The 16,431-nt window shown below is 47.8% G+C and overlaps 1 protein-coding gene across 1 annotated transcript in view; it reads right to left on the bottom strand.

Annotated features, from left to right (window-relative positions):
• The window catches only part of LOC117521102 (laminin subunit alpha-3-like), a 243,840-nt gene that overhangs the window by 117,240 nt on the left and 110,169 nt on the right, over nucleotides 1–16,431 (bottom strand). The window contains 7 exon segments of the mRNA XM_034182417.1: nucleotides 7,984–8,191; nucleotides 8,447–8,658; nucleotides 8,920–9,035; nucleotides 11,320–11,468; nucleotides 11,595–11,721; nucleotides 11,880–12,078; nucleotides 13,576–13,673. Coding sequence (XP_034038308.1) covers nucleotides 7,984–8,191; nucleotides 8,447–8,658; nucleotides 8,920–9,035; nucleotides 11,320–11,468; nucleotides 11,595–11,721; nucleotides 11,880–12,078; nucleotides 13,576–13,673 — 1,109 coding nt within the window.

Below are 16,431 nucleotides of genomic sequence, written 5' to 3'. Positions count from 1 at the left end.
GATATCGCCTAAGACTGAGGTAGTATCTCTGCATTCTTATTCTGATTAACCAGCTAATCATTTGTTAAACCTTTTCAGGATTGTTGACTGCTAGAAGCTATATTGCTTGGAGAAGTACTCACCTTCCTGTTGTGCATTGACAAGAGGTGGAGGCGGCTTCTCCCCTCTCCGTTACTGGGTGCTGTCGCATCACACCTGTGTGTTGTTGCTCTCTCCTGCCAGCAGTACCGGATCCGACGAGCGGAGGCAGTGGCCACCTGGGAATTCGGGACTTGGCGGTTCCAGTATTTCCAGGGTTCGGTGGCAGAGGAGATCGGGGTGGTTCCGGTTCGACTGAGACGGGTGTCTCCTACCTTCGAGCCTGCCCACACGACACCAGCAAATTCGACCCCAAATTGTGATTGTTGTACTTATTGTGCTTGTTTCACAATAGTAAACCTTGTTATTTATCTTCCTCCATTGTCCGTTCATTGCGCCCCCTGTTGTGGGTCCGTGTTCCTACACTTTCACAACAGGATATCTCGGCCAGCGTCATGGACCCCGAGGGGCGTCAACCGGCTGTTGAACGGCCAATGGAAGACCAAGGCGCGGCGGAGGCTTCGGGAGGGGTAATCGGTGAGTTGCAGCGGATCCTCACCGCTTTCACCTCTCGGATCGATTTAATGACCGAGCAACACGTTCTCCTAAACCGCAGGGTAGAGGCTCTCGCCGCACAAGTGGAGGCGCGCCCTCCGGGCGCCGCTGCGGCTCTCCCTCCCGAGGACCCTGCGTGTGAAAGTAACGTTCCACTGGTCGTTCAACGGTCCCTTCCTCCGTCCCCAGAAGCATACATAAGCCCTCCAGAACCGTACGGAGGCTGTGTGGAGACGTGCGCGGATTTTCTGATGCAGTGTTCGCTCGTCTTCGCACAGCGTCCCGTAATGTACGCGACTGATGCTAGCAAAGTAGCTTATGTGATAAATCTGCTTCGCGGGAAGGCACGCGCTTGGGCTACAGCGCTCTGGGAGCAGAGCTCACGGCTCCTTCATACATACGATGGGTTTGTACGGGAGCTCAGAACGGTGTTCGATCATCCCAACAGAGGAGAGTCCGCTTCAACCGCACTACTGTCCATACGACAGGAGCGTCGGAGCGCAGCTGCCTATGCAGTCGCCTTCCGCATCGCGGCAGCGAGATCCGGCTGGAATAGCACTGCCCTCCGCGCTGCCTTTGTAAACGGACTGTCTCTGGTCCTAAAAGAACACCTGGTGGCTAAGGACGAACCACGGGATTTGGATGGGCTCATTGATCTAGTCATACGACTCGACAACCGTTAGAAGAACGCCGCCGGGAAACGAGGCGAAGGGCGTGGCCAGGCACGCGTCGTCCCTCTCCCTTCCGGGTCCGATCGAGCTCCGCCCTCCCCACGCTCCTCTGTTCCTGCGCTCCGTGGGGTCACAGCTCCCCCTACTGACGAAGCTAGGGACACGAGTAGGGCAACATTTAGGGCACCAGATGCACAAAGGAGATGGACCCACGGAGCGTGTCTTGTTTGTGGTTCAATAGAGCACCATGTGAGAGACTGCCCCGAGCGGTCAAACGCCAAACGCCCGCCCTTAGAGACTGGGCCAGGGGTGGGCCAAAACATTCACGTGGACATACCCACATTGCTACACGACTCCCAGTCACGATCCTGTTTGAGGATTCAACCCTGAAGGCCCCAGCACTGGTGGACACGGGCTCTGAGGGGATCTGCTAGACAGTAGATGGGCCAGGGAGATAGGGCTCCCTCTGGTGGCTCTTACCTCGCCTGTGCAGGTTCGAGCACTAGATGGCTCCCTACTCCCACCAATCACACACAAGACACCTCCAGTAACTCTGGTGGTGTCAGGCAACCACCGGGAGGTGATCGAGTTCTTCGTGACTCAGGCCACCTCCCGTGTGGTTTTAGGATTTCCATGGATGCTTAAGCACAATCCCCGGATTGATTGGCCGTCCGGGGTGGTGGTTCAGTGGAGCGAAACCTGCCATCGGGAGTGTCTCGGTTCCTCGGTTCCTCCCGGCTCCCAAGCTAAGGAGGACGGTCCGAGTCCCGCCCAATCTGAAGGCGGTGCCAGCGGAGTACCATGACCTTGCGGACGTGTTCAGCAAGGATCTGGCTCTCACGCTTCCTCCCCACCGCCCGTACGATTGTGCCATTGATTTGGTTCCAGGCAGTGAGTTCCCGTCCAGTAGGCTGTACAACCTCTCACGGCCGGAACGCGAATCAATGGAGACCTACATCCGGGACTCATTAGCCGCCGGGTTGATCCGGAATTCCACCTCACCGATGGGCGCTGGTTTCTTTTTTGTGGGTAAAAAAGATGGCGGACTTCGTCCATGCATTGATTACAGGGGGTTGAATGAGATCACGGTTCGCAACCGATACCCGTTGCCCTTGTTGGATTCAGTGTTCACCCCCTTGCATGGAGCCAGAATCTTCACCAAGCTGGATTCTTAGGAACGCGTACCATTTGGTTCGGATTCGGAAGGGAGACGAATGGAAGACGGCATTTAACACCCCCTTAGGTCATTTTGAGTACCTGGTCATGCCGTTCGGATCTCACTAATGCTCCCGCGACCTTCCAAGCGTTGGTAAACGATGTCTTGCGGGACTTCCTGCACCGGTTCGTCTTCGTATATCTGACGATATACTCATCTTTTCCTCCGGATCCTGAGACCCATGTCAAGCATGTACGTCAGGTCCTACAGCGGTTGTTGGAGAACCGTCTGTTTGTGAAGGGCGAGAAGTGTGAGTTCCACCGCACTTCTTTGTCCTTCCTGGGGTTTATCATCTCCTCTAACTCCGTCGCCCCGGAACCGGCCAAGGTTGCGGCGGTGAGAGACTGGCCCCAACCCACAAGCCGTAGGAAGCTGCAACAGTTCCTCGGCTTTGCTAATTTCTACAGGAGGTTCATCAAGGGCTACAGTCAGGTAGTTAGCCCCCTGACAGCCCTGACCTCTCCAAAAGTTCCCTTCACCTGGTCGGACCGGTGCGAGGCCGCGTTCAAGGAGTTGAAACGGCGCTTCTCGTCTGCACCAGTTCTGGTGCAGCCCGATCCTAGCCGCCAGTTAGTGGTTGAAGTGGATGCCTCGGACTCAGGGATAGGAGCGGTGCTCTCCCAGAGCGGGAAGGACCGATAAGGTCCTTCACCCGTGTGCCTATTTTTCCCGCAGGTTGACCCCCGCTGAACGGAACTATGACGTCGGCAATCGGGAACTCCTTGCTGTGAAAGAGGCCCTCGAAGAGTGGAGACATCTGTTGGAGGGAACAGCCGTGCCATTCACGGTTTTCACTGACCATCGGAACCTGGAGTACATCAGGACCGCTAAGCGTCTGAACCCCAGGCAAGCCCGCTGGTCACTGTTCTTTGGCCGTTTTGACTTCCGGATTACCTACCGCCCCGGGACCAAGAACCAGAGATCGGATGCATTGTCCCGGGTGCACGAAGATGAGGTCAAAACGGAACCGTCGGATCCCCCGGATCCCATCATCCCGGAGTCCGCTATCGTGGCCGCCCTCACCTGGGACGTGGAGAAGACCGTCCGGGAGGCCCTGACCCGTGTCCCGGACCCCGGAAACGGACCAAAGAACAAACTATACGTCCCACCAGAGGCCAGGGCCGCAGTCCTAGACTTCTGTCACGGTTCTAAGCTCTCCTGTCACCCGGGGGTGCGAAGGACCGTGACAGTCGTCCGGCAACGCTTCTGGTGGGCATCCCTGGAGGCCGATGTCCGGGATTACGTCCAGGCCTGTACCACCTGCGCCAGGGGCAAGGCCAACCACCAGAAGACCTCAGGGCAGCTACAGCCACTGCCCGTGCCTCATCGCCCCTGGTCCCACATCGGCCTGGACTTCGTCACGGGTCTCCCGCCGTCCCAGGGAAACACCGTCGTCTTCACGATAGTGGACCGTTTCTCCAAGGCGGCCCACTTCGTGGCCCTCCCGAAGCTTCCAACGGCCCAGGAGACAGCGGACCTCCTGGTCCACCACGTCGTCCGTCTGCATGGTATACCATCAGACATCGTCTCCGATCGCGGTCCCCAGTTCACCTCACACGTCTGGAGGAGCTTCTGCCGGGAACTGGGGGCCACGGTCAGCCTCTCGTCTGGGTATCATCCCCAGACCAACGGGCAAGCAGAGCGGGCGAACCAGGACTTGGAGCAGACACTACGCTGTGTGACAGCCGCGCACCCGACGGCCTGGAGTACCCACCTGGCCTGGATCGAGTACGCTCACAACAGCCAAGTGTCATCAGCCACCGGCCTCTCCCCGTTTGAGGTGTGCTTGGGGTATCAGCCCCCCTTGTTTCCGGTGGTCGAGGGAGAGGTCGGTGTGCCCTCGGTCCAGGCCCACCTACGGAGGTGCCGTCGGGTGTGGCGTGCCGCCCGCTCTGCCTTGTTGAAGGCCCGGACGAGAGCGAAGACACATGCAGACCGGCGGCGGGCCCCGGCTCCCACGTATCGTCCTGGGCAGGAGGTATGGTTGTCCACCAAGGACATTCCCCTTCAAGTGGACTCCCCCAAGCTCCAAGACCGATACATCGGCCCCTTCAAGGTCCTCAAAATCATCAATCCCGCCGCAGTGAGGCTTCAGTTGCCGGCCTCGCTGCGGATTCACCCAGTATTCCACGTCTCCCGGATAAAGCCCCATCACACCTCACCCCTCTGCACCCCGGGTCCGGCACCACCTCCTGCCCGGATCATCGACGGGGAACCGGCTTGGACCGTGCGTCGGCTCCTCGATGTCCGTCGAATGGGTCGGGGTCTTCAGTACCTGGTGGACTGGGAGGGGTACGGCCCCGAAGAACGCTCCTGGGTGAAGAGGAGCTTCATCCTGGACCCGGCCCTCCTGGCCGACTTCTACCGTCGCCATCCGGACAAGCCCGGTCGTGCGCCAGGAGGCGCCCGTTGAGGGGGGGGTCCTGTTGTGTGGGCCGCTGAAGAGGAGGTACTGCTGGCCCACCACCACCAGAGGGCGCCCTGCCTGGAGTGCGGGCTCCAGGCACCAGAGGGCGTCGCCACCTGAGATGAGCAGCCAGGGTGACAGCTGTCACCCATTATTGGACACAGCTGTTTCTACTCGGCACCAAGGTATATCAGGAGGACGGCGTCTCCACCTCAGTGCCGAGATATCGCCTAAGACTGAGGTAGTATCTCTGCATTCTTATTCTGATTAACCAGCTAATCATTTGTTAAACCTTTTCAGGATTGTTGACTGCTAGAAGCTATATTGCTTGGAGAAGTACTCACCTTCCTGTTGTGCATTGACAAGAGGTGGAGGCGGCTTCTCCCTCTCCGTTACTGGGTGCTGTCGCATCACACCTGTGTGTTGTTGCTCTCTCCTGCCAGCAGTACCGGATCCGACGAGCGGAGGCAGTGGCCACCTGGGAATTCGGGACTTGGCGGTTCCAGTATTTCCAGGGTTCGGTGGCAGAGGAGATCGGGGTGGTTCCGGTTCGACTGAGACGGGTGTCTCCTACCTTCGAGCCTGCCCACACGACACCAGCAAATTCGACCCCAAATTGTGATTGTTGTACTTATTGTGCTTGTTTCACAATAGTAAACCTTGTTATTTATCTTCCTCCATTGTCCGTTCATTGCGCCCCCTGTTGTGGGTCCGTGTTCCTACACTTTCACAACAATTTAAGCAATGCTGTCTAATAATACTGCCTAAGGGAAGCATGTATAAAGTGAATAAAATTGGTCCTAGCACAGAACCTTGTGGAACTCCAAAATTAACCTTAGTCTGTGAAGAAGATTCCCCATTTACATGAACAAATTGTAATCTATTAGATAAATATGATTCAAACCACCGCAGAGCAGTGCCTTTAATACCTATGGCATGCTCTAATCTCTGTAATAAAATTTTATGGTCAACAGTATCAAAAGCAGCACTGAGGTCTAACAGAACAAGCACAGAGATGAGTCCACTGTCTGAGGCCATAAGAAGATCATTTGTAACCTTCACTAATGCTGTTTCTGTACTATGATGAATTCTAAACCCTGACTGAAACTCTTCAAATAGACCATTCCTCTGCAGATGATCAGTTAGCTGTTTTACAACTACCCTTTCAAGAATTTTTGAGAGAAAAGGAAGGTTGGAGATTGGCCTATAATTAGCTAAGATAGCTGGGTCAAGTGAAGGCTTTTTAAGTAATGGTTTAATTACTGCCACCTTAAAAGCCTGTGGTACATAGCCAATTAATAAAGACAGATTGATCATATTTAAGATCGAAGCATTAATTAATGGTAGGGCTTCCTTGAGCAGCCTGGTAGGAATGGGGTCTAATAGACATGTTGATGGTTTGGAGGAAGTAACTAATGAAAATAACTCAGACAGAACAATCGGAGAGAAAGAGTCTAACCAAATACCGGCATCACTGAAAGCAGCCAAAGAGAACGATATGTCTTTGGGATGGTTATGAGTAATTTTTTTCTCTAATAGTTAAAATTTTACTAGCAAAGAAAGTCATGAAGTCATTACTAGTTGAAGTTAAAGGAATACTCGGCTCAATAGAGCTCTGACTCTTTGTCAGCCTGGCTACAGTGCTGAAAAGAAACCTGGGGTTGTTCTTATTTTCTTCAATTAGTGATGAGTAGTAAGATGTCCTAGCTTTACAGAGGGCTTTTTTATAGAGCAACAGACTCTTTTTCCAGGCTAAGTGAAGATCTTCTAAATTAGTGAGACGCCATTTCCTCTCCAACTTACAGGTTATCTGCTTTAAGCTGCGGGTTTGTGAGTTATACCACGGAGTCAGGCACTTCTGATTTAAGGCTCTCTTTTTCAGAGGAGCTACAGCATCCAAAGTTGTCCTCAATGAGGATATAAAACTATTGACGAGATAATCTATCTCACTCACAGAGTTTAGGTAGCAGCTAGAGTACTGACGGAGACTAGAAGGACAGAGCATATTTCACCCATATTGGCCTCTCTTCATTGGCTTCCTGTTAATTCTAGAATAGAATTTAAAATTGTTCTTCTTACTTATAAGGTTTTGAATAATCAGGTCCCATCTTATCTTAGGGACATCTTAGTACCATATCACCCCAATAGAGCGCTTCGCTCTCAGACTGCAGGCTTACTTGTAGTTCCTAGGGTTTTTAAGAGTAGAATGGGAGGCAGAGCCTTCAGCTTTCAGGCTCCTCTCCTGTGGAACCAGCTCCTAATTCGGATCAGGGAGACAGACACCCTCTCTACTTTTAAGATTAGGCTTAAAACCTTCCTTTTTGCTAAAGCTTATAGTTAGGGCTGGATCAGGTGACCCTGAACCATCCCTTAGTTATGCTGCTATAGACTTAGACTGCTGGGGGGTTCCCATGATGCACTGAGTGTTTCTTTCTCTTTTTGCTCTGTATGTACCACTCTGCATTTAATCATTAGTGATTGATCTCTGCTCTCTTCCACAGCATGTCTTTTTCCTGATTCTCTCCCCTCAGTCCCAACCAGTCCCAGCAGAAGACTGCCCCTCCCTGAGCCTGGTTCTGCTGGAGGTTTCTTCCTGTTAAAAGGGAGTTTTTCCTTCCCACTGTCGCCAAGTGCTTGCTCATAGGGGGACGTTTTGACCGTTGGGGTTTTTCTGTGATTATTGTATGGCTTTTGCCTTGCAACATAAAGCGCCTTGGGGCAACTGTTGTTGTGATTTGGCGCTATATAAATAAAACTGATTTGATTTTGATTTGATTTTGATTTGACTTATAGTCCATTGCCACTTACATACCAAAAAAATCACACATTCATTGTTAGTAGTAAGAATTATAATGATGACTATTTACATAGGATTTCTCCAGGAATCAAAGCACTAAACACAAAAAATGCTAAAAATAAAAGAATAATAAAACATACACAAAATGCACAAAAAAATTAAAGAGTGGATGATATAGAAAAAAAGGTGTGACTCATTCTCTGGAAAACAGGAGAAAAGCAAACCACATTAAAGCCATTCCATGTAAGACTGCACTCACGTGCACTGTCCAGTAACACGGTCGCAGTTGGGCCCTGCTTTGACTCTGATGCCAGTCGGGGAGCATTCGCAGTCCTCGCAGCCGAGCAGAGGGTGGTAGCTAAACATCTGATTCTGGCAAACGTCACAGGCCGGTAGGATCGTCTGAGGAGGGCAGATACAGCGTCCGGTCACCTCATCACACAGGTGCCGTGGGCCGCACTCACACGCTGCAGGATAGCGAGATTTATTTGAGTGAAATAGGTGCGAAAATCTCCTGAAGTGCAAGTTAAAGAATTGGCGTGAATACTGAAATATCAGGTGAAAATGAGTGTAATGTCAAGACCATAAGGACCAGACAAATATGTTTCAACTCCACTGTGTGGTGGCACACAGGTGCGAAATCACAAGTGCTGCGCTGCCGTCCAAATACTTATGGACCCGAGCATACGCTTGGCATATGAAGATATACTGTGTTCGCTCACGTTTGCAGTAGGGGAAGCTGTAATAGCCCGTGGCGCATTTTGTGCACTGTCGTCCGATGACATGCTGCCTGCAGGGGCACTGCCCGCCCACCGGGTCACAAGAGGTCGCTGTGGATCCCGAGGTGTCGCAATTGCAAGGTAGAGCTCCATCATTATAGGCTGCCACAAGAGAGCGGGCGGAGTCTGTGCAGAACTGAGAGGAATTTCTGGGACTAAAAGGACAGAAGGATCAGGGAAAGTATTATATAAATAAAAAAAACAGCTTTGGTTTTATATTCAGTCACAGACAGGAGGCATTATTTCCAAAAACATTCATAGTTTAATTTTGTAAAAGGACGGCAACTGTTACTGTTTAGAGGCAACGTTTTCACCCTGAAACAATCAAACAAAAAATAAACAAGTAAAAGACGACTTAAAAGGAATGAAGTCAATTCCAAACAGATGGCTGCGGAGCCGTCACGGCGAACACTTACTGGATATGAAGCGCGTCTCCGCTGCACTGCTGCATGAAATCAGCAGATTTATCCAGTGGCTTCTCTTTAAGGAGATCTGGAGTGTAGCTGCTGTCAGGAACCAACATGATGTAAAGCTGCACAAAAGACACACAACACAAGCAGCTGCCCCTCAGTCTTCAGTCAGGTTTTAAGATTTAATGTGTTTCATAACAAAAAAACAAAAATATCACTTTTACATAATAATAAAGACTATAAAAAAGATAAATGAACAATTACATGGAAGCAGAGTATTTGTTCTATGCAGTATTCTCCTATGAGCTCAACCATACTCTAAACTGTATCAATATGCTTTTGGTACTATACAGATCATAGTTGGGCAAATTTTAAAATGTTATTGCTGCATATACACACACACACACACACACATATATATATATATATATACACACACACACTAATATGGGATTTCTGGACTTAACTCGGTTTTATCAGCCTGTTATTAAAGCTCATGTTAAATAAGTTATTTGCTGAATTTGTAATTTGAAGTACGTTGTAAAAACAGATGATTAACTCACTGTAATTGAGTTAATTTAGAAAAAAATACAGGCATGTAATTGGAAATGATGCCATTTTTAAATAGCATGATATAACCAAGTACATTTACTCTTGTACACTACTTAAAGCTGTACGGCTGTTTGGTTTTTAAAGCTTTAAGTCATAAAAAGAGTTTTCTTTGGCACCACTATAATTTTGCTCCTTAGCCTGGATTTGCTGGATTGATGGATTGGCAATAGACGAGATCTCATGGAATTCAGTGGCAAGTGCACACTGAAATATTTCTGCTGCTTTAAAGGTCCCAATGAGCACAGTGGCCTCCATCATCCGTAAATGAAAGAAGTTCAGATCTACCAGGACTCTTCCTAGAGCTGGCCGTCTGTCTAAACTGAGCGATTGGTGGAGACGGGCCTTAGTCAAGGGGGTGACCAAGAACCCGACGGTCACTCTGTCAGAGCTCCAGAATTCTTCTTTGGAGAGAGGAGAACCTTCCAGATGGACAACCATCTCTGCAGCAATCCACCAATCAGTTGTGTATGGTAGAGTGGCCAGAGGAGGCCACTCCTTAGTAAAAGCCACATGGCAGCCCACCTGGAGTTTGACAAAAGGCACCTGAAGGACTCTCAGACCAAGAGAAACAAAATTCTCTGGTCTGATGACACAAAGATTGAACTCTTTGGCGTGAATGCCAGGCATCATATTTGGAGGAAACCAGGAACCATCTCTGCAGTGAAGCATGGTGGTGGCAGCATCAAGCTGTGGGGATGTTTTTCAGCAGCAGGAACTGGGAGACTAGTCAGGATTGAGGGAAAGATGAATGCAGCAATGTACAGAGACATCCTGGATGAAAACCTGCTCCAGACTGCTCTTGACCTCAGACTGGGGCGACGGTTCATTTTTCAGCAGGACAATGAACCTAAGTACACTGCCAAGATATTAAAGGAGTGGCTTCAGGACAACTCTGTGTATGTCCTTGAGTGGCCCAGCCAGAGCCCAGACTTCTGTCTGACTCTTGTAGAGAAGAAGTTCTCTTCTCTATAAGAGTCAGACAGAAGTCAGACTTCCAGAGCAAGAATTTTAGCTGAGGAAGCTTCTGCGATTTGAAGCGAAACGTCCTCGCGTCAAGCAACCCAGTCCAGTCGAAGATTCAAGCTTCTCTACTACGCTGTCAAAGGTGCATCAACAAAGTATTGAACAAAGGGTGTGAATATGTATGTATATGTGATTTCTTAGATTTTTTTTTAAATAATTTTGCAAAAATGAAAAAAACAAACACCTTTTTTCATGTTGTTATGGGGTATTGTGAGTAGACTTTTGAGGGGAAAAATTAATTTCACCCATTTTGGAATAAGGCTGTAACATGACAAAATGTGGAAAAAGTGAAGTGTGTGAATACTTTCCGGATGCACTGTAATCGTCACAAGACACTTCATCTGGATAGTGCCAGTCCTCCCAGCTATAAAGTGATGCCTGGACTTGGCTGGATGGATCATGGATGAGGCTACATCAGGAGGAAGCTCCTGTTGGTTTCAACTGATAAAAATGCACCCTGAGGATTGTGTTTCATCTCCCTCACTTTCTCAAAAAAAAAAAAACTAATCAAAAAGATGATGAAGCAAGCAAAACCCAGTCTAAAGCTGCCCGTGAGAATACAGTCGCTTCATTGTTGTGGTCTCAGATATAACGTAACACAGAGGAGGACCTCAGCTTGCCAGGAACTCATCTGGGGCTCAAACAGTGTGCAAACTCCTGCTGTTTTACATCTGATGACAAATACACCACCAACTTATACCCCACCCTGCTTTGGTTTGTGGCTGCCTGCTAGCAGAAGATGAGTAATGACTGAGATAATCATGTGCTGACCAGCTCAAGGGTTTTTCCAGGCGGTATGGTCACAGAGATGGTGGGCAGCCGCCAGGACTCCGGCTTCAAATCAAGAGCAATGCGGCCGTCAGCGACGACAACGTCCCTGCAGCCGGAGACAGCGGGGCAGAAGGAGGCATTTACTGAACCTGCAGAGGAAAAACGGACGTAAGCTGAGGAGACCAAAGGAGAAGATGACCCACCCCTCTATTAAGGCTTTGTAGGGAAAACGCTAATTCTATCTGAGCTTCATAGCCTACTCTTAACACACTCACCGGTCCAGTCACGCCCTGCGTCCACTTTGACCTCCACCGGGAATGAGATATGTTCAGGCTGGCGGTAATGGAGCACCACCACATACCTGCCCGGGAGCGGCACTCTGGGTGTAAAACTAATCTGTGTCTGCAAAGAAATGTTACAGACAACTAACATTATGAATCACACACACAAAAACTAAACATTCATGTTCAGGCAAAGCGCATTTATTGGCCGCCTCGAGCTGAGAGCACGAGATGGCGAGGGGTGGACGGTATGTACTGTAAGAGTTTTTCCTGTGATACCTGCGGGTATTTAAGCAGGACCCCATCACACTGGGGTTCGCGGGCATGCACCGCCCTGGACTGTCGTCTCCGTCTCAGCTCTATAGTCTCCACTCCGTCAGGGGCAACGTCGGGCACGGAGGATCGCTGGCCATCACGAGCTGCTTCCAAAATCCAAGCATCGGGAGGCTTACGGAACTGCATCTGCACACAGTGCTGACTACGAACATCGAAGACAAACAAAAGGTTTTACTTCGACCCTGCTGATAGTGTTTGAAGTTTTTGACAGAAACAACGTGGACACTCAGAGGTTATAACCTCGGAAACAGCTTGAATCTGCACTAATCCTGATAACTATCCTCATGTTTTCTCATTAACATTCAATTTTCACCCCATTTCACTCTAATATGAATTTTTTTAATGTGTCACGATTCCCCTCAGTTTTCCTTTTGTTGAAATCAAAGCAATGCTTTAAAAGACAGTTTTACACACATATTATTTATACACACACACACACACACATATATATATATATATATATATATATATATATATATGTATATCCATCCATCTTCTACCGCTCAGTCCAATTAAGGGTCGCGGGGGACTGGAGCCTATCCCAGCAGTCATAGGGCATGAGGCGGGATACACCCAGGACAGGAAGCCAGTCTGTCGCAGGGCCACAAATAGACAAACAAACAGACCCACCCACACGCACACCTAAGGACAATTTTTTTTTAAAGATTACAATCCACCTAACCCGCATGTCTTTGGATGTGGGAGGAAACCGGAGCACCCGGAGGAAACCCACGCAAACACGGGGAGAACATGCAAACTATATAAAATAAAAAATATAATGATGATAATAATAATAAGAAGAAGAATTATTATGATTATACTTATTATTATTTTCTGGCTCCACCTTTTATCCTGATCCACACAAAACTGTAACTAACAAAAAAACAACAAAACATTCATGTGTAAAACAGCTTATCTTGCAGTTTAAAAAAAAAGTTCTAAAATATTACAGCTCTGCCTCTGTAACCTGTTTCAAAATAACACCAACATTTTTGCCAATCTTTATGAAAACTGGTTTCAAACATGCCATATAAAAATAATAAACATTTGAACCTTTTAAAATGTATTGACTTTGCACCCATACATGAATTCACCTAAATTTTTTATGACATTTCATAAAAATCTGTTCATCAGTAAAACGGCTCAACTTGCGAAAGTTAAACAAAAAATGTCGACAATGTTCTTTACAACAGCTCGGCAACTTTTATGTAATTTAAAAACACATCAAAATTATATGAGCTCGTTGACACTTCAAAATAAAGGAATGGAAGCAGCTGTTTTATTAAATTAAGGAATGTATTGAAAAGTATCTGAGTAATCCAACAAATTCTGAGGACAGATCATCTGAATGCAAAAAAGAATGTGAGCTCATAAAAAGTCCACGTTGTTGAGGCTGAATTACTCAGTAAACGCCTTGACTACTTCTTCACAGCTATAATATGTTTGCAGCTCACACATAAGGTGGTTTATGTGCACAATGACAGATTCAGTGAGTTTAGCCTCAGGTAAAGTCAAGTTGTCCAGCTAAAAGAACACAGGTAGTGACAGCTAGAAGACATGTCTCCACACTCCACAGCAAGAGTGCAAAACTGTCCTCTAGTTTCGAGCCATACGGTGGGACACCTTAAAAGTTACTTACCTGACTTCATTGAAGGGGCCATGAATGGAGGCACAGAGCACCTTGGGCTCCACGTACTCCATAGAGAAGTCCTCTGCAGGCACTGCATACACTTTGTACTACAGAGAGAAGCACACTGACGTTTAACACTGTATTTCAGCAGACCCTCCACTAAAGCCCCTTTCACACCAGGTTTGCATACAGTTGCGCTAAAATGTGTTTGGAATACGCTGGAAAATTGTGCACATTTGGCTAATCCCTGTGTAGGCTGGTGCGTGACGGAGCATCGTTGCATTCCTAGACTTGCTTATAGTAGCGTACGGTTGCTCTGTCAAACCATTTATTAAAAACGCTGGCATAAATTAATGCAGCTGTCACACCTTGACGACCACATGCCGACAGCCCCGTTTCCACCGAGTGGTTCAGATCAGTACTGCACGGTGTGGTGCGGGTCAGAAACAGAGTAATTTAACATGATTTTACTTTTATTTTTGTGTCTCAGTGGATCATTTTCATTGTGTACAGAATGCTGATGAGTCTGGCTGTGGTAAATGCTGCTGTGAATGAAATGCTGTGACTCTTTAAACTTTTAAAGCGCCAGTTGCTTCTTCATCAGGTCCGCTGACCTGATTAGAGCTGATCAGGTCTGTGATGATCTGAATATTGAAGCGCTGTGATGATTTAAACTTTTAAAGCGCCAGTCAACCGTGATCATTTGTGATAAGATTTGTAAAAAGGGCTTAAAACAGTGTTGTGTGTTGGGGGGTTTGGCTGGATGTTTTTGTGTTGTTTTCTTTTCTTTGCTCTCCAGGTGGTATGCAAACTGGTTTTTGTCTGTGGAGACGGTGCTGGCAGAAGAATCCTTCACCCTCATCAACATTATTGGCTGCACTTGTGGAGGATGTTCATGTGCAGGCCTAATGACTCGCAGCACCTGTGGATGATGCTCACGTGCAGACTTAAAGACTTTCAGCTGAAGCAGATAATGAGATGGCGTTCTGCATTTAAGCCATGAGTGATTCAAGCAGAATTGCCGGGAACTCGACCTTGTGACGTTCGTTTGTGAGACGCTGAGGACCGCGCCTGGGTTTGACACATCGTGCCTGTGAAGGAGGACGGGTGAGGGACACATGCTGTCAGCACACATCAGAGGTGATTGATTGTCTGAATAAGTGTTAATAGTAATTTGGTATTTTGTTACGCAGTATATTTGAACATTGATGAGAATTGTGCAGCTGGCTTCTCACGGCCGTGGCGTGCGGACTGATGATCCTCCACCTGTTGTGAGAAGCTGCTCATTTACATAAAGCTTAAATTCAGACCTGAATGTGTTGCTGATAGTGTGTGCCTTTGAAGGATATTAGTTGTAGCTGTTGACTTACCTCACCTCTTCTATCCTTCACAGAGTCAGTTTGTCGTGTCCACCTGGGGGGTGTTTGGCGGTGAAGTTGAGTCCAGAAGCGCCGGGCTTCGATCCCTTTGGGCACTGGAGAGCGCGCCGTCCTTCACTCCGCCAAACAAACGCACTTTTATGTTGTACACGAAGTATTGCACAAAAGGGGAAAATAAACTTGTTTTGTTTTTGGAACCGCTTTCTGATTATTTAGCGCTGGGTTCAGTCAGACGCAGGTCCGCTCCTCAACCCGTGTCGGCACATAACAAACAGCTTCCAAAAACCTGCTGCAAAAATTTGATGGCTGTAAAACACATGTATTTACAACCAATCTTCTCACACACAAACACACTCATTTTTAATCGCTTATCCAAGTCCAAGATCAGGTCGTGGGGGGCTGGAACCTATCCCAGCAGATATAGGGTGTGAGGCGGGGTACACCCTGGACAGGACACCAGTCTGTCACAGGGCCACATATAGACAAACAAACACATTCAATCAATCCTCACTATGGTGTCTAATGTAATTATAAAAGAAATTAGAAATTATAGTTACATTAAACCACCACCAGATGGTAGGATGTTCGGTGGATGAAAGAAGTGTTAACCTTAAAGTCAGATTAGCTACAAATGAGGGCGATAAGCAGGTGGCGACTGTTGCTTGATGAGTGTTCCTGGGGCGTGGCCAGCTCATGGTTACTGACGTTACTGTACACAATGTTTAATGACAGATGATAAAGGACGGGCAAACCTGACACTGTCCCTACGAGCATTTATACCACATGACTACGTGACGGAACCAAAGTTCAATTGATTTGTTTCAGTAAAATGTGTTACTGTGATTCTCCTGTATCAGTAGTTAGCTTGCTAATGTCCGGTAAGAAGCCATAAATCCCCTCAGAGGTATTATTTGATTACAAAAACAGGGATTTTATTAAGAGTTTTGTTTGGGGTTTCCTTTTTTTTTTTTTTGCTAACTTTTACAAAATATGAGCAAAAAAAAAAAAAAAAGGTCAAACATATCAGACTGATACAGAAATAAAGCTGTCTGTGAGCATATTCCACCATCTTGGATTACGTTGTACGAGCATCCACCCAACGTACCACGCTGCCGTCACACTGCCTTCACGTGGATTACCAGCCGCCCCTTAGCATTTGCATCAAGTAAACGTCTCCTCTTGTTTGGTCTCACCTACCTGAAGGCATAGCGACCACTTGTTTCTTGTCACTAATGTGACCAACTGGTTAGACAAGCACAGAGGACAAAACCATCTACTCTATTACCATGGTAACCAGTGGAATGATCTCACTAGAAGACAGTTGTGATTTAGCAAGTTCCCTTGTTTTATATCTGTGTTTAAAGCTACAGTGTGTTGGATTTAGTGTCATCTTGTGGTGAAGATTGCAGATTCCATTATGCTGTCACTGGTCACAGTTTTATTTCTCTTCATGTTTTGTTTCTTCATCAACGGTGTTTCCTACATT

Source organism: Thalassophryne amazonica, chromosome 12 (assembly GCF_902500255.1).
Source record: "Thalassophryne amazonica chromosome 12, fThaAma1.1, whole genome shotgun sequence".
Taxonomy (NCBI): Eukaryota; Metazoa; Chordata; class Actinopteri; order Batrachoidiformes; family Batrachoididae; genus Thalassophryne; species Thalassophryne amazonica.
This window is presented reverse-complemented; position numbering and strand designations above follow the sequence as displayed.